The sequence below is a fragment of the Podarcis gaigeae genome (assembly GCF_964106915.1).
Source record: "Podarcis gaigeae genome assembly, chromosome: 8".
Lineage (NCBI taxonomy): Eukaryota > Metazoa > Chordata > Lepidosauria > Squamata > Lacertidae > Podarcis > Podarcis gaigeae.
Window position 1 is genome coordinate 3676754 of NC_139684.1, and position 18698 is coordinate 3695451.

Here is an 18698-nt window from a genome sequence, read left to right on the forward strand (position 1 = left end):
AGGGCAGAAATGAGTTCACAATCCTAGAGCGGCCTGTACACTGCGCTTCCGGGTTCTGATTGCCATGGTTCCCTCCCTTCTCTTTCCATAGAGGGTGCAAAGTGACAGCCGCTCATGGAAAATAAGGGAGAGGGCCAGAAGCCTCGGGCTGCCACCTTGATTCTGCCAAAATACAGGACTGGGTGAGGGGTGGGGCTACGTTTTTTTCATCTGGTGCTGAAGTGACTGCAATCCATTACAGTCTATTGCAGCCCAACAGGATGGTCCCTCTGGAATTTGTCACACACACACACACAAACACACAGACGAATGTGTAAATATATCTCTGCTTGGCTGCCCAGATCTTAAATATTTAAAAATATTTTAAAAATAACTTCTATTAAATAAATTCTTATTTTACAAAAGTACATGCATTGTCTCTTTTTTCAGGTTGTGTTTTCTAAAGATCAGATACAGTTGTTCTGAGACATTACTGTTACGGTCAAACCTTGGTTCCCACATGCCGAAAACCCAAAAGTAAATGTTCTGGTTTTTGAATGTTTTTCAGAAGCTGAACATCCGACCCTGAGAATAACCCTACCCCTAAACCTAACCCTAACCCAAACACAAACCCTAACATAACCCAAACCCTGGCCATAAACCTAAACCTATCCCTAACTCTGTTCCTTCCAAGGTCCTGGTCCTCCTTCTGAGGCAGGGACCCCTTGGGGAGGCAATTAAATATTTATTTCAACTCTAAGGTATCCCTACCCCTAAAAGTAACCCAATGCCTAACTCTTACCCTAATGCTAGTCCAACCCTAATCCTAACCTAAGGTTATCTAACCTAATATTTTTTTCAATGAATCCGGGGACACTTTTCAACTTCCTACTAAACAGATGGATTTTGTCAGGGGACTGATTTGTAAATCTGGGGACTGTCCCTGGGAAATGGGGACATCTGGTAACCTTATCCTAACCCTGAGAATAACCCTAACCCTGAGAATAACTCAAACACCAACCCTAACGCTAACCCTAATCCTTACCCAACCCTAATTTTAAGCCTAACCCAAACCCTATTCCATAACCCATAACCATAACCTAACACTAACCCTTAGGCTATCCTAACCCTAACAGTAACCCAAAGGCAAAGCCAGTATTTCAATATGAGTAGGAAATGAGAGTACACCTAAACATTTTTAGGGGTACTGCCTAACCCTAACCCTAATGTGGACACAATCCTAACCCTATCCGCTACTGTAACCCTAACCTACCCCTAAACCTAACCCTAACCCTGAGAATAACCCTAACCCTGAGAATAACCCTAAACCTAACCCAAACCCAAACCCTAATGGAACCCAAACCCAATCCCTTGCCATAAGCCTAATCCTATCCCTAACTCTAAGGTATCCCTACCCCTAAAAGTAACCCAATGCCTAACCCTAACCTGGACACAATCCTAACCCTAACCCTATCTGCAACTGTAACCCTAACCCAATCCTAACCCTAACCACTAACCCTAACCCTGAGAATAACCATAAACTGGACACAACCCTAACTCTTACCCTAAGACTATGACTAGGTCTAAACCTAAGCCTACATTTAAACCTAAGACTAAGACTAAAACTAAATGTAATCCTAATCCTAAAATGCTAACCCTAACCCTAATCCTTACCCAACCCTAACCACAACATTAACCCTAACCCTAACCTAACCCCTAACGCTAACCCCTAACCCTAAGGCAACCTTAACCCTACCCTAACCCTAACTCTAACCCTAAGGCAATCCTAATCCAAAACCTAACCCTGAGAATAACCCTAACCCTTACCCTAAGCCTAAAACTAAAACTAAAACAACTAAAACTAATCCTCAAATGCTAACCCTAACCACAACATTAACCCTAACCCTAATGCTTACCCAACCCTAATCTTAAACCTAACCCAAAACCTATCCCTAACCAAGGAAAACGTCAACCAATATTTTCTTTTTTAATCCACCCTGAATTTCAAAGTGCAAACTTTATTGTATGCTCACACTGGTCAGGCGTCTTGGAACCTAGTCCCCCCCACGGTAGACTGCCAGGAATAGATAGACAAAGAAAGTTCTTACCAAGGTCTTTTATTCAATATTCACAAAGAGCGTCTTAGAAATGTTGCCTCTTGGAGTAATTGCATTGGTCCAAGTAATCTCCACCCCCCTTATCTCCTCAATCATCAACAGCACCATCCACCTTATGGTGGCCGCTTAGGGCCATTTGTCTCCAAGCCTTTGCTCTCCTACTTTCAATGCTCACCAGGTTCTGGGAGAAGGGGGGTCTGGAATGCTTTCTAGTGATAACATGTCAGCCAACTGCTCTGGCTCTGCCTCCTCCTCTCCCATTATATCCCAACTTCATCCCTCATCTACCTCTAAGCTGTGACCTCCCGCAAACCACTCTTGTAAATCTATAATGTCTTCCTCTTCTCTGGAAGGTTCAAGCTGGGGAAGCGGTCTCCACTCTTCCTCCTCTGTTCAGTCCCTGACACCCCCCTTCTCCTGTACTCTTGTTGTCCTTGTGTGGGCAGGGGCTATGTTTTTATTTTGGTTTATTTACCTTAGTTGCCATTAGTTCAAGAAATCAATCACGAGGATAGGTGTGTGACATCAGCATTGCACAATTTGCACGTACATACACATTTTTTTAAGTTAAGAGGAGGTTTGGAACATGGCAATCTGGGAAGAGGGTCCCTGCCCTCTTCTGCAAACAGCATCCAGTCCCAATATGCTCATTAACAGAGAGGTTGATGATGGTCCTCGTCATCCAGTCCAGGAATGGATGAATGGCTCTATTCAGATGCTATTTGCTTAGTTGCATAAGCCCCCTTTCAAGAGTCCCACTCAGCTAAAAGAGGAAAAGCCAAGAGCAGTTATACTCCTGGTGGGAATCAATACGTCCACATAACAAGAGAGTCTTCGCCCACCCTTGATTCTAGAATGTGCGGCTACATTCCACACCTAGCCCAGCCTCCTTTTTGAGTGCTGTAGTTCCAGTCATCAAAGAGGTAAAGCAACAAGCAGCCAAATTATGTAGCACTATGACACTGTAAATACCTGAATGAGCCCTACATCTAAGAATCAGTGTAAAAAAATGATGAACAGATGAACCAGAAGTCAACGGGTGGTCTTCTTAGGCTTCACACACGCCTCATTTGCACTACTACTACTACTATATCATTTACTATAGAAGTACTATACAATTTTAAGCAACTGTGACTTCCCCCAAAAATCCTGGAACTGTAGCTTTTTAAGGATGCTGGGAGACCCTTATTTCCCTCACAGAACTACAATTTGCAGCGTTCCCAGGGTTGACTGCTAAACCACTCAGTGTTTAATGTTTAAAATTCCAAAAATGTTCTATGAAAGCTAAGCCGTTACAGTGCTACCTCTGGTTAAGAACTTAATTTGTTCTGGAGGTCCGTTCTTAACCTGAAACGGTTCTTAACCTGAAGCACCACTTTAGCTAATGGAGTCTCCCGCTGCCACCGTGCTGCCGCGGCACGCTTTCTGTTCTCATCCTGAAGCAAAGTTCTTAACCCGAGGTACTATTTCTGGCTTAGCGGAGTCTGTAACCTGAAGCGTATGTAACCTGAAGTGTCTGTAACCCAAGGTACCACTGTATTAATTATGGAGTTTACTGGTGACACACCCCACATGAGATGGGGGAGCCCAAGTCTGGCATATCCACAAGACTACAGATCAGTCCTACAGGGGAGAAAAGTAAGAATATGAGGGAGACAAGAGGGCTTGGGATCAAGAATAATCTCCCATGTAGACTGAAGGACAGATTTACCACATACAATTGCATGGAAAAGTCAAATTTTCTGACTATACCTGCGGTTAAAGGGTGGTAAATAAATTCAACAACAACAACAATCATAATAATATTTCCCAGCAATTTCTTTTAAGTCCTGAGAGGAAGGAGAGACAGAGAAATGTTCTGTAAAAATAAAGAAGACACTATGCCCATTCCAGACTAACCAGCTGGTGTGGAAGCACCAGAATAGAAGAGTTGAAGGGTTCCTAGGACTGGAATGGTTGCAGGAATGGACTGTAATTTGGAACTGAAGAATATGTGCCAACTAATTCAGGGCTGTATCTTCATGCTATGCCACCCATCAGGGCCTCCATCGTAGCAGAGTTACATGGGAATTCTCAAACACAAAGTACCTTTAACTCTAGTTCCTCACCACATCTCAGAACTGAGGGGCTACATGCCCAACAGGAAGCCAAGCTTGAGCGTGAGTGAAACTGTAGATGTGTCAGTAACATGATGCTTCCAGCTGGGCAGGATCTCCACAGATCTTCTCCATGGTGCCACACAAGCCCCTCCTTCTACAGCAGAACTATAAAAGAGAACCGTATTCAGGGGTCTTTACACAGCACAACCATGTGGCACCTGCTTCTCGTCACTCTGCTCTGTGGAGGTCCTGCTGGTAAGCACTGGGGAAGGGGCAGGAGGAGGATCTTTCCTCCCATGATCATTAGGAACTTCAAATAGAATGTTGGAAGATTCAGGACAGATAAAATAAGTAACTTATTCACGCACCACACTGGTACTCACACAGGAGGCAGTGATCACCACTAACTTAGTGGCTTTAAAGGAGGATTAGGCAAATTCATGGGGGATATCAATGGCTACTAGTCATGCTTGGTGTGCTCTACCTCCATTGGTTTGCATAGTGTTCTTTAATTTTTTATCATTTATTCATGTCAATTTATTAATGTCACTTAAATTTAAAAGATCCATGGGGTCACGAAGAGTCGGAAATGACTAAACGACTAAACAACAACAACATTTTTTTTTTAAATCCCAAGTGAATTACTTCCAATAGTATAAAATATGCAAAAATTAGCATTAAAACAGTATATATAATAAATTTATCAAAATATAGGTAAAAAAAAACCAGTTAAAAATAAAAGGACCCAAAATAAGCAGACAGCAAGAGTAGATGATAACAATATTTAATTTAGGAAGGTTTAATTTAGATAACTGAGCTAGATGAGCTGATGTTCTGAGTCAAGGTAAGGTAGCTTCCTATATTCCTGATACCAGACAACAGAGGCAAGTCACCCACAGGGCAAGTTTAGCCTTCACTGGGTGGGGGCTGAACGTGGTTCCTGACAAAACCAATAGCTCCAGCCATAAAGAATCCAGCTTACTCCTCACTGAATTACCCCCCTCTCTAGAAAGACAGCATGTTGTAATAGTTAGAGTGTTGGGCTAGGACTAGAGAAAGACACAGATCCTCACAGAGCCAGTTAAGCCATGAGCCGGTCACACTCGCTCATGCTAACCTATCACACAAAATTGTTGAGTGGGGGAGATGCAGGCACTGCTACCCTGAGCTCCTTGGAGGAAAGGAGGGATTAAAATGGAAGAAAAAAGAATGCAACAGAAGGCAAGGTAAGAGCAACTGGTAGGGTTGAGTCCACACCCTCTGAAGCCTGGTGAGGTCCTGTTGCCTTCTCCTGTGCTAGGAGTCCCAAAGAATCTCTGACCACAGCTGGCTTGCAAACCAGGCAGCCTCTTTTGTTTCCACCCCAAATATTGGACAAACCTGAGTAAACAACCTAAGTGGTAAAATTTCTCAACCATGCCCTGATGCCCCTCCTCATCGTGCAGCTGAGGAAAATTAGTGCAGGAGAGCCTGAGCTGCAAACACTGGAAAGACTGAGGTTGTTTCCCTCCCTGGCTTTTCAAGTGCGTCAACTGAGATTTCATTGTGCTGCTTCCTGTGGTCTACGACTCAGAGACTTGACTTTAAGATGAGCATTGTCGTGTGTACCCTACTCCTTGAGCACAAAGAGACTTTGGGAGTTCCAGTGCTTATCCAGGGTTCAGATTCCTTGGAATGGTCAACAGAGACTGTGGTTTCTTTAGGATATATGGTTTTATTTTCATGTATACAGTCTGTGGACAAACGCCGGCTCCTTCAGCCTGAAGCTAGATGAGCACTGCACCCCATAGTCACCTTTAACTGGACTTAACTGTCCAGGGGTCTTTTACCTTTACCTGAGCATTGGATGGAAGGGTTTACAGCATTGACACCTCAGCAGATTTGCTTCCCCATCAGGTTTCCAGGGGAGCCCCAAGTCCAGCACAGAGCAAGACATGTCTCCATCTTTCCAGTTTCCCAAATCAGCCCAGCTCCCACATACACAGCCCTCTCATGGCCTATTATTCTACATCCTAGGATGATGTATCATCCAGACAGGTGAGGTGGGGAAAGGGCTCCTCGTTTGTCTCTAAGGCAATAGCGCTCACCCTTTAAGGTGCAGATGACAGGTGTATTCTAACCTCACATATGCAGGATCACAGGTTTGGAAAAGATCGCGTGTGTCATCCAGATTCCAGACTGCCCTCCACACCACTTCCCACCAAACCTATAAAACAATATTATCCTGCCCACATTATGATGCTGCTCACAAGGGCATGTCCTTCTCTGCCCTTTTCCAGTGCTGGCTGGCAAGATTTCCATTGAGGATGGATGTGCCAAAGGTCCTACATACTGGTGCAAGAACCTCGTGACGGCCATCCAGTGTGGTGCCTGGGAACACTGCATGCAGGCTGGATGGAACAGTGCCACCCAAGTGAGTAGCTGCTGTTCTCTCTCTCTCTATCCCTCCTCTGACTTGATTTTGGTGCAGGAAGTTAAAACTTGGGGGTGGGGTTAGTTGGGGACAGCTGCACTGTCTCTGTCTTTGGCATATTGGGTAGCTGTGTCAAGAAGCCCAGTGGTTGCCTGCCCACTTTCTGCAGGTGACCCAGGGTTTTGTGACAGCTGCATTTTCAGGTTGCCCTCGTTTCCTTAATTTTTCCTCCAGGAAGACACTTGTGCAGACTGCAAAGAGATTGTTACCATCCTTGTTCGCATGGCCAAGGAATCAACCTTTAAGGTAACCCAGGTAGCTGGAATGTGTGGAATTAGTGCTGCTGCTGCCCACAAGGTTGTTCTCTCTCTTTTTTTGCAGCAGCATTTAGTCTGTAACTTTTGTTGACATTTAACCCAGATTTCCCTTCATACCATGGAGAATCCTGTAAGTAAAAATAACCCATTTTGCATCTGCAGTCTAAAACATGTGGGTTTCAAGCTGAAACCCTACATACTCATTTATTTACCTGGGAGTAAAAGATAAAGGTAAAGGTACCCCTGCCCGTACGGGCCAGTCGTGTCCGACTCTAGGGTTGTGTGCCTATCTCACTTAAGAGGCCGGGGGCCAGCGCTGTCCGGAGACACTTCCGGGTCACGTGGCCAGCGCGACGAAGCTGCTCTGGCGAGCCAGCACCAGCGCAGCACACGGAAGCGCTGTTTACCTTCCCGCTATAAAGCGGTACCTATTTATCTACTTGCACTTAGGGGTGCTTTCGAACTGCTAGGTGGGCAGGAGCTGGGACCGAAAGACGGGAGCTCACCCCGCCACGGGGATTTGAACCGCCGACCATGCGATCGGCAAGCCCTAGGTGCTGAGGTTTTACCCACAGTGCCACCCGCGTCCCTACCTGGGAGTAAGTGTCACTAAATTCAGTGGTTCTTACTTATGAGTGAACATGTGTAGGGTGGTGCTGTTAAAGAGGACAGACCAGTGAGAAGAGGGCCATTACACTCAGGTCTTGCTTGTGACGTCTGGTTGGCTACTATGCAAACGGGCTGTTAGACTAGAAAGGGCTCCCTTGGGGGTCTTCTGATGTTCTTAGCTAAGCTGATTGTATGAATAGTCCCAGGAGAGGCAGGCATTGTGAGAGACAGCTGGACAGAGATCTCAGTCTTGCCCAAATAGCTCCCAGACACCAGAACTTAGAAACATCCAATGAAGCTGAGTGTTGGATGAAATAAAGTTCTTCACACAACACACAGTTAAATTATGGAACTTGCTCCCACAGGAGGCAGTGATGGCCACCAACTTGAATGGCCTTAAAAGAAGAGAACAAAATCATAGCTGTCAACGTTTCCCTTTTTTAAAGGGAAATTCCCTTATTCCAAATAGGATTCCTTGCAAGAAAAGGGAAAAGTTGACAGCTATGAACAGAATCGCTTGGTCCCAGCGCCTGCCAACCTAGCAGTTCGAAAGCACCCCCGGGTGCAAGTAGATAAATAGGGACCGCTTACTAGCGGGAAGGTAAACGGCGTTCCGTGTGCTGCGCTGGCTTGCCAGATGCAGCTTGTCACGCTGGCCACGTGACCCGGAAGTGTCTGCGGACAGCGCTGGCTCCCGGCCTCTAGAGTGAGATGAGCGCACAACCCCAGAGTCTGTCAAGACTGGCCTGAACGGGCAGGGGTACCTTTACCTTTATGAACAGAATGCTGGACTAGGTGGACCATTGGCCTGATCCAGCAGGCTTTTCCTATGTGTGGGGTAACCAGCCTCATATCACAAACATGCATGTCTATTTAATATAGGAAGAGGTTAAGACCATAGTGTAAGCTATATTGCCAGGCTTAGCTATGTCCACTTCCCACCACCTTGGGAGGAACTTTGTTCTTCACTCTACTTGATTGCTTCCGCTCACCCGCATGAGCCACTCTTGAATTCCTATAGGAAGTTTCACCACTTGGCAAAGTTTTACTCCCTGTATAACTATTTCTGAAGCACATGACTCTCACCTATGGAGAATTTGTAAGTAAACCATTTTTTAACTTACAAAACATGTGGTCTTTTTCCTATGCTGGGGAAACAAGGAAAAGAAACATTTTAAGGGGACATTTTGGAACTCATGTGGAGGGGCACATTGTAAAGGTATTACAGCCTGTATTTCCACACTTTACTTTGCTGCATGTTTAAAGTATCTGCTGGGGTTCTCTCCCCAAAAAGTACTTCCCCCAAACTTGGATCTTGGCACCCAGAAATTGTCCTACGTTCTCCCCTCTACTCTCTAAACATTGCTGTTCCCACACAGAAGGCCATCCAGAACTACTTGAAACACGAATGTGCGGCTTTTTCACTTCAGACCTTAATCCCAAGATGCCAGGAGCTTGTGGATACCTACTATTCGCTATTCATCACCGCCTTAGAAGGACAGATTGTAAGTGGCCCTTTCCCCACACACATCAATGGCAAATAATTTCTCCACAACAAACAACACAGTGGCTGTTGTGTGGAGGGAGGGCAAGGGAGGGAAAGCAGAGGCTGCTCTGTCATGAGGTAGTTGGTTTTGGATGCCCTGAAAGGGCAGCAAAGCAGCTGACAGGCTCATCTGGTCCAATCCACTGGGAAGTTCTTGCACATTTCAATGGGGTTTGTGCAGGAAAACTTCCCCAGGGCCTGTGCTGCAAGGACCACCTCTTCATACCCTCCAGCATTCCTCAGATTAAAACAGGAACATTTCTCACTCCCCCCCCCACAAATGACCTCCCCATTTTTGTGTGTCCCCCTGCAAATCAAATTTCTATCAGAAAATTTGTTTTATGAAAAGTAGCACACACACCAATAAATGTACCGTATTTAAAAATAAATAATAAATATATTTTAGAAAGAGGCAAGATTAGATGTGGGTGCTGGAATCATTTTTTTAAAAACCTCAAGGCTTCTTTTCACACTGCTCATCTCCCCCTTTCTTCCTGCGCAGGGCAGCCCTGTGCTCTGCCTGAACCTCAGAGCTGGTGTGTCATGGGGTGGTTCCCCTCACAGGTGGCAGCCTCTCTTCCTCACCTGCTGTCCAGCAGCTGCTACAAGCTGCCCAAGGGCGGAATCTGGCAGCGGTAGCCATGGAGAGACAACAGGATGCTCCTTCGCGGCAGCCAGTGGGAGAAATAGGGACATTCTAGGTTCAAATCAGAAGCTGGAGTGGCTTTCGTAATTCTGGGACTGTCCCTGGAAAATCAGGCCACTTGGCGGGCATGCCTCTGCCTTGCCTGTCAGAGTAGGGCAACTGGAGATGGAGTATTCCTTTCTCATGCCTTATCCCTTCTGCCCTTAAGCAACCTGATGCTGTATGTGCAAAGTTTGGCCTCTGCCAGTCTGACCCACTGGAGAGCAAGGACATCTTTGGTCTGCTGGTTCAAAAGATGGCAGAACAGATCCAGCTCCTGCAAGGCAAAGCTTTTATTATGCCCAACAACAAGACCCAGGTAAGGAGAGACTCTTCTGATGACATGAACTCCAGTCCAGTGAAAGAAAATTGTATGAACCCCTAAGCCAGCCTTCCACAACATGGTTACCTCCATATGTTTGACAGTACAACCCACAAACATCTGGAGGGCATTGGGTCAGAGAAGGCTGATCTAAGCAGTTGTCTAGGAAAGCATCTTGCATCCTACTTCATTCTACTTTCCCATCAAAATAAAATTATAATGGTTTCAAAAGAGAGCCAGTGTGTTCTAGTGGCTAGAGAGTGTCAGACTAGGACCTGGAAAACCAGGGCAAAAATCCCTATTCAGCCATGACATTCACTGAGGTTGGGCCAGTGACTGCCTAACTTACTCCACAGTGTTGTCATGGGGATTAACTGAGGAGCGCTTTGGGCTTCTTGGAAGAATGGGTGCTTCATAAATGTAATAAATAAATAAGATAAATGTATTTACTTAAACATTTATGCCCTGCCTTTTAGAAAAACCTTTTCACAGGGTGGTGCACAAGAGCATATATAGAGCCACTTTGAAACCATTATAAGGCAACAAATACCACTAAAAATATGCAGCAGCAGCAGCAGCAGCACTGCAGCGGGCAATGCAGGAGGGCAGAGATAGAAAGGAAGAGGAATGAGGTAAGGGTAGGGGAGAATGGGCAGAGAAAGAGTCCAGTGGGTGGGTCAGTAGGAGAATCAGTAGACCTAGGTAAAGGGACCCCTAACCGTTAGGTCCAGTCGTGGCCGACTCTGGGGTTGCGGCGCTCATCTCGCTTTATTGGCTGAGGGAGCCGGCGTGCAGCTTCCGGGTCATGTGGCCATCAGGACTAAGCCGTGTCTGGCAAACCAGAGCAGCGCGTGGAAATGTCGTTTACCCTCCCACTGGAAGGTACCTATTTATCTACTTCCACTTTGACGTGCTTTCAAACTGCTAGGATGGCAGGAGCAGGGACTGAGCAAAGGGAGCTCGCCCTGTTGCGGGGATTCGAACCACTGACCTTCTGATCGGCAAGCCCTAGGCTTTTATTGTACATAAATGGCAAAGCTGGGGGGCGGGGAGTGCACCCCTCAGGTGGGTGCAATGAAGCAGCCAAAGCTAGAACATTTATGTTCCAGTAATAACAGGGCGTTAATCTTCCCAAAATGAGATCTGCTGTTTCACCTTTGATTAATTTCTGTGCCTACCTGCTACAAGACTTCCTATTTCCTATTCCTATTTCTTTTCCCAGGATAATCCCAAGGAGGAACTGCTCTTCCCTTGGCCCTGGCGTTACGTTTTGCCTCAGTGTTGGCTGTGCAAAAACCTTGTAGGCCGGATTGAGTCCAGCCTCCCCAAGGTATTGTATTCTCCTTTCTTTGTGCCTTAATTCAGCCTCCTCCAACACGATGCCCATCAGCCCCAGACAGCAGAGTCCTATCATACTGGGTCTGACGGATATTTTGGTCTGAAACATCTGAAGAAGGCTGCTTTACACATCCAAACTCTGGTCCAGAATGCAACATCATGAGACTCTAAATTGTTCTTTTATTTATTTATTTATTAAATGTTTCTGGACCTCAGCATTAAGCTTGTGAAAGTGTCTGCAACCAAAGCTCAAGAAGCTAAAAGTTTAACTGATAGAAAAGGTGGAATAGAAGCTCCAGGGATGAGTGGACTGGGCAGGTCTTTGTCTTTTCAACTTTCAGCCTCTTTTGTGGCAACTTAGCCAAAACTGAGCTGGCAAAATGTGGGGAAAGTGGAAAGGAAGGAGTCCTCTCACATAATAGCCAAAATATGTGGTGAAGGCCACCGATTCCTTTAAAAGTGACATAGGAAAGTCCATGCAGTAGTTGGCTTTTAATATATCAGTAACTAGCTGCTGGCTTCCCAAAGGCACCACTGTGGGGAATTTCAACTAGATGGACCTTTGATCCAGCCGGACTAATAAATTCTATGCACATCCTGTAAACAGGCCACTTTCTGGCTTTTGAAGCCTTTATCCAGAATGAACAAAGCCATGAAAAAATGATGACATGAAAATAAAATAGGACAGTGTGAGTTATTATTTGAATGCTTTTTTATTTCCACATTTTTTAAAAGCATTATTTCTATCTAATTATTGAGGGGGAATCCTGCTTTCATGCAATGTCAGTCAGTGCTTTTTTTCTGGAACAAAGGTGCCAGTACTGTTACAGTGAGTGCCACGCTTGTAACATGGTGGGGAGAGGTGCCAGTGCTGCGTATCCTTTTACTACTCCCAGGAAACAAAGCACTGCTCACAGTTGACATTAAGTATATGGAAAATCTATGTCGGAAAACCCCCACATCTCTGATTTGCTTAAATTTGCAGTTCTTAGCTGAGAGAGCATGTCACAATTTGATATGATGAACAGCTGTGAAACTTACTGAATGCCGGAAATTGGGGGCCCCCTTTGAGCTTGAGGCCACTGGCCCCCCACAACCCTAACTGGCCCTATGAATAAAACCCTGTGATGATTCTTGGCATCTTCCTCAGTTCCACCTTCATGTGTCCTAAACTGCAAGGCAGGCGGCAGCTTTCAAGTTGAGAATGATGTCTCCGAGTCTGGATTCAGACGCAGGGCAGGCCACTAACTTCACCCCAAGTCCTTTGTCTTCTTCCTTAGGAAGCTATTGGCAAATCCATGGCCCAGCTCTGCCGCTTTGCACCAGGAGCCGCTGCTGGGATGTGCCAGTGCTTGATGGAGAAATACACTGTGACCATTGTGGACGCGGTTATGGGCAAGTTGGGGCCAAACCTGATCTGCGGGATGATGCTCATGTGTGCCACAGAAGAAAACTGTGGCCCAGGTACAGACAACTTAAAACCTTGGTGGTCTAGGTGGTGTTTTGGGATCAAACACTAGTGTTTTGTGGTAATCTATGATGTTTGTCACACTGAGAAATTTCTGGACAGTTTCCATCATTTTGGCTGGTTCTGTGCGTAGCACCTTGCCATCCAGAAGCAGCAGCAGCCTGGCCACATACTCACCTCTGCTCCTCCACAGACCACATCAGGGTAAGTCAAGGGGTCAGAAAATCAGGACCAGGGGCCAAATATGTGGCCCTCAAAACTCTCTCTAGGCCACGCCTCTCACTGGCCCTGCTTCACACCAAGGCCTGGATTAAGCTAAACCAGCAGAAGCCAGAATTTAAGATTCTGCCTGGTCTTTATTGAACCTCCATCCTGATCGGTTTGTGTGATATTTGCACACCTTCCCATTAACCATTGCATTATTCCACTTTTCAATGCATTACCATGTCAATTACCCAATTGCAAAAAGTCTGTATTTTTCTGTCTCCCAAGTAGACTTGTACTAGGATGATAGTTTTTATTCACTTTAATACCGCCAAACTAGATTTTCCCCATATGCCTTTGAATCCCTCCCCCCAATAGTGACTGCCTGGAAACGCCTAGCAATGGAATGACAATTGGTATGCAAACCCAGCTATTCTCTACAATGGGCAAACCAGCTTTGCATACGATTCTGGGAACAACAAAAAGTTTTTAGAAAGCAGAGGCTGGCTCTGTTCACACTCCTGTTTCCTGTACATTCTCTGCGTTCCCAGTGCTGGGTTTTTAATCCATGTTCGCAGTATCTTACCCAAAATGCAGGAGTAACCTGTACTTTGCCAGTTTGATGCATTAGTTCTCAAATCAGCTGCACACTTGAGTCCTTAAAACATTCCTAATTCGTCTCTAGCCAAGGTGTGACCCCCTATGCAAACATTAAGGACATCCTCTCCCTGTGTACATCTTCTGTGTACAGAAACAGAATGAGGCCCTGCTGATGTGGACAGCTGGAGGAGGGGGAGAGCTGTGAAACATGGGGGGCGGGGCTTTGCTACCCTCTTAGGCGGTAATGTGGACACCCTTTGCCTTCCTCCCATTCATTTTCACTAACTGCTACCTCCTACTGCAGATGGCAAAAATGAGCAAGCTCCCTGCAGGTAGGCATGCACCAAAGTTGGGGTGCACTTGGTTGCAGGGCACTTTGCTAATTCTCCCCAGAAGGTGCTGGAAGAGGAGGTTGTGGAGGGTGGGGGTCCGCCAGTTTGAACAAGCATTTGATTGGGTGGCATGCTTGTCTGTCAGTCCAGCTGTGCAAGCAGCATCCTTTGACACTTTGCCTGTATTCTCCCACTGTTTGACAGATGCAGAGGCTTACCTAGGGGTTGGCTAGGTTGGCCCTTGCCAATGGTGCAGGCCCAGGGAGGCAGCTGAGAGTGGCTAGGAGCCCACCCACCCATGCACATGCTCCCTGGGCTGCTTCCCTGATGCTCTGAGCGGCCAACATCTCCTTGCCAAGGGGACAAGGGACATGGGCGGGGGCACCAATACATCTCATTGCTAGGGGTGCGAGGTACAGCATCATCTCCTCCCCCAGTGCAATTGCACTAATTGCACTGATTTAAGTCCTTAAGCTGTTCCTAATTTGCCTACAGCTAAGGCAAAGACATTCCCACCCCTGTCGATTCCCCTTGGTGTGTACACAAACAGAAGTGAATCAGACACTAATGAAGCCAACAGCTTTGGGTTGAGTGTGGAATTTCATTGCCCACCGAGGTGGTATTGTGATCACACCCTAGGACACAACTTGCTACAGCAAGTTGGCTGCTTGGACTGAGATCCAACTGAGGGCAGTGGATATCTGGAAAAGTATAAAGCTTTCTCGTGTGTGTGTGTGTGTGTGTGTGTGTGCACGCACAAAACACCGCACTGCTCCACAGCCCTGCCTCTTTGTGCTTTCCCCCCTTGCAGAGACCCCTCCACTGTCACTCCCTGGCCCAGCTGACAGCTGCCAAGCCTGCCTGGCTCTCAAGACCCAGGTGAAGGCAACCCTCAAGCCCAACAGCAGCAGGGCTGAAATGGAAGCAGCTCTGTTGACAGCCTGCAGCAACACCTTTCGGAGCTGGGAAGAGGTGGGTTACCCTAAAGAGCAGAAAGCCACAGCCTTCTTCAAAGGATTGTTAAAAATATGCAAAGGCCAGTTCCCATACAAACATGGCATGAGATGAACACTGCAAGGCCTTCCTTGTCCTCCTAGCTGGAGGAAGAGGCCCTGGACCCTCACCACACCCCTTTATGCCGCTGCTTTCCCTCCGACTCTGATGCAGCAAGGAATGAGCGTGTGGCTTGCCCCAGGCAGTAGCCGCCTTTCTTAAGCTCATAGTCCTAGTGGCGTAGCGTGGGGGGTGCAGGGGGGGCCGGCCGCACCGGGCGCAACATCTGGGGGGGGCACTCGCAGCTCTCTGCCCCTACCTGGCTCACTCACTCACTCTCACTGCAGTGCTGGCTGTGCAAATCCGATCCGAGCCGCCGGGTCGCCGCCCACTGTGGAGGGGGTGGGTGCTGGGCGTGCGGTGCGGAGAGAGAGCGAGGGACTATCTGGGGGAGGGACAGTGCAGCGGCCGCCCAGCGCAGTGCTGAGCGCGGGAGAGAACCACACCAGACCAGACCAGGCAGCAGCAGCAGGTTAGGGGGCGCAAATTACTTGCCCTGCCCTGGGTGCTGACAACCCACGCTACGCCGCTGCATAGTCCTTAACTGCCTCCCAACAGTTATTAAACTCCCATCATCCCTAACCATTGGCTATGCTGGCTGGGGATGATGATGATGATGAGTCTGTCTGTCTGTCTGTCTGTCTGTCTGTCTGTCTGTCTGTCTGTCTGTCTCTCTCTGCTTTTCTCCCAAGAGCTCAAGGTAGAATACATAGTTCTACATAGTTCTCCTCCCCACAGTTGCCTCACAACAACCAGGTGAGGTTGGTTAGGTTACGAGTGGCTCAAGGTTACCCAGTGAGCTTCATGGCTGAGTTGGGATTTGAACCCTGGCCTCCCAGATTCTAGTCCAACACTCTAACCATTACACCACACTAGGAATTGTAGTCTAACGATATCTGGAGAGCACCTCACTGGATTTGTCAGAGGGGAGGCAGAACTAAACGTGTCAGTTCAGTTAGGCTTCAGTTTCAGCAGGATATGGGGAGGCTAAGAAATTGTGAGAGAGGTGAGTTTTGAGGGATCTGAAAGACGGTGGTCTTCCATAGATATGCTGGGAAGCCTTACCCAACCTGGTACCCTCTAGATTTTTTAAGACTCATCAATCGCAGCCAGAATGGCCAATTATCAGGGACAATGGGAGTTGCAGCCCAACATCTGGGTACCACATTTGACTAGCCCTGCCCATGAGAAAGACATGATAGGAGCAAGGAATGGGGGCAATCATAAGACTCTAAAGTCTCAGTGTTGTTGTTGTTGTGGTGGTGGTTGTTATTATTATTAAACAGTGGAGAGAGGGATGATTCCTATTTTCTATTTGTACCCAACTTCACTTGTACCAGCCCATGGACAACAGATAGTGAAATAGCCAGTCCCAATACTCCACCAACACCCTCTGTGCACAGGTGGCCAAGCCAAGGGGGCCAGATGAGCAGTGGCTCAATATTTACTTCTTTTCCTCCTGTTTTGTAGTGCAAAAGCTTCATTGATCAGCATGAGCCAAAGTTGTTCCTACTGCTTGCCAAGCCTTGGAGTGCCCAGAGGACATGCCAGGTACGAGGCTACCATCCTTGATAGAACAACATTTAATTTCACATTGCTCACTGTTGGTGTAGCATTTTCAGATGTTATAGTTGAGGAGCACAGCATAGAGGGTTTGGAAAACATTTTCAAAGTGTAGCAAGCTGACACTCAGCTTCTGGACACAAGCAAGTCATGTGGATCAGTCCCCAACTAAACAGCAGACGCTCTCCTGAACATAATTAAACTTTCCGGAAGTTGGTTCTTCAGTTCCCCAAGTACAGCATACCTTGCTTACTCCTGTGTACTGTATTGACATTTGGTCATTGCCCTTCTGGCAGGTACTCTTAAGCGATGGCCAGCAGAACCAAATTCAGATATGGGAAGTTGTCAGATACTAAAGCTTAAGATGACCTGTAAAGCAATCAGTGCAAAAGAGGAAGATGAAAAGCCAAATGGCTGCTGCTAGAACATCAGGGCCATGGTCCTCTATAGCTCCTTGAAGCTATAGAGAAAGAAGAGGTGGGAGTGGGGAAAACCCCTTTTCAAGCCATTCTAACCATCTCAGAATCTCCCAGAGAGGCCCCCAATTGATACTATCCCTATATTGAAACAGGAAGTTTCTAGCAACAAAGGTGAACACATTACGTCAAGTAAAGGTGCCAAGCAGCATGGACTGCTCTGCCTCTTCTCTTCATAGAATTGTAGATTTGGAAGGGACACCATCATCTGTTCTAACCCCCTGCAAGTTTTTCCCTTGCTAACAGGAACTAGGAGCCTGCGTGGCTGAGAAGCCTTTTCCAGGAACTACTGCCTGTGCCCAGGGCCCCACTTATTGGTGCTCCAGCCTGAGCACTGCTGAGGAATGCAAGGTGAGAATGGAGTGTTGGTTCTTTGGGTTTGTAATGTGCCAAAAGAAGAAATCTATCTCCAGATGCCAGGATTTTGCCCTAACGGTCTTTGGCAACAGGAAGCTTTGAGACTGGTTCACTAAGGGCTCATCTGCTTGCCCTGCTGCTTTCCCCTGGGAAAACCCAATCTTTACCACTGAATCAGAGCAAACATCACCCAGTTTTTCCACAGATTGACATTTGTTCCAATTCAGCACGAAAGAGCAGCCTTTCCTGGAGAAAGTGGTGGGGCAAGTGGAAAGCCACTTGGACCCATACTTTCTAGGCAAGGGGACAAGTGCAAGTGTGGACAAGCCCTAAGAAACAAGGAAAACCCCATTGACAAAGGCATTTGTGGGTGAAGTCTTTGGGCATATTGTAAAAATAAAATATAAGTCATCCTTCTTTACATCTGTGAGATAGATGGATATAAAACTATTATTGTGTGCTTCCATGTTTTAGTGTTTTCCTGTTTATTAGTAGACATGGGGAACACCCCTCCCTGCACAGAAAAACAAAGCTAGCTGCAATGTTTCAAAAGTTTCCATCTGTCAATGGCTACCAAGATAATCACTGTAGGACAACAGCTTGGAATCCCATGGAAGCCCCTCTCATTATATTGCATGGAATTGTCACAGGAGGTCCTGGTGAAAGGGTGTAATAAGATTGGGCTTTTGCAGCACTTGCAGTCTATAAATGCAACCATTTCCCACAAGTTAATTCCACTTTGAGCTGCTAAACCAGAGCTTTCACATGCCCCCAGCACAGAACCTGCAGAAACCCTGAAGTTCCCAGGTAGCTTCTGTACCTTCATCTACTACAGAATGTCTGCATTGCCTCTTTTGGGTATGGATCTACTTTCTCTCCTCTCCCCCTTCTAGGCTGTGCAGCACTGCCAGGATCATGTGTGGCTGTAGCCAAAGAACGGGGAGCCAGCAGCATACAGCGAAGAGGGGAGGGTTACACAGCCCTGCCCCACAAACCACTTGCTTGGATTCTTCCTGATGACTGATCATTGTGGCAGGGGGTGAGGGAAACCATGAAGCTCTCATACTCTCAACTATTACAGTTATGCCTCTTCCCCCAATTTGTGTTTGATTTTATTTATAAAAATATTTATAGGCTCATAGCAGGGCAGCATAGAGCAAAATTTACAAGAGAAAGAAAATACTGTTAAAACCGTTCCAAATGATCATGAAAAAGGCAGC

General features: G+C 46.7%; 1 protein-coding gene across 2 annotated transcripts; it reads left to right on the top strand.

Moving 5' to 3' along the window:
* The first annotated feature begins 4280 nt into the window (after positions 1-4280).
* Positions 4281-18577, top strand: SFTPB (surfactant protein B). 2 transcript variants are annotated; one of them, XM_083753325.1, is made up of 11 exons: positions 4281-4450; positions 6475-6608; positions 6843-6914; positions 8914-9039; positions 9935-10084; positions 11310-11417; positions 12706-12889; positions 14841-15001; positions 16553-16633; positions 17368-17472; positions 18372-18577. In XM_083753325.1, exons 1-11 carry the CDS (start codon positions 4285-4287, stop codon positions 18405-18407), a joined length of 1323 nt encoding a protein of 440 aa, XP_083609451.1. In that variant the 5' UTR covers positions 4281-4284; the 3' UTR covers positions 18408-18577. The 2 variants fall into 2 exon arrangements, with proteins under 2 accessions (XP_083609451.1, XP_083609452.1); XM_083753326.1 differs by having other exon boundaries at positions 4311-4450; positions 6843-6923.
* Positions 18578-18698: the final 121 nt, after the last annotated feature.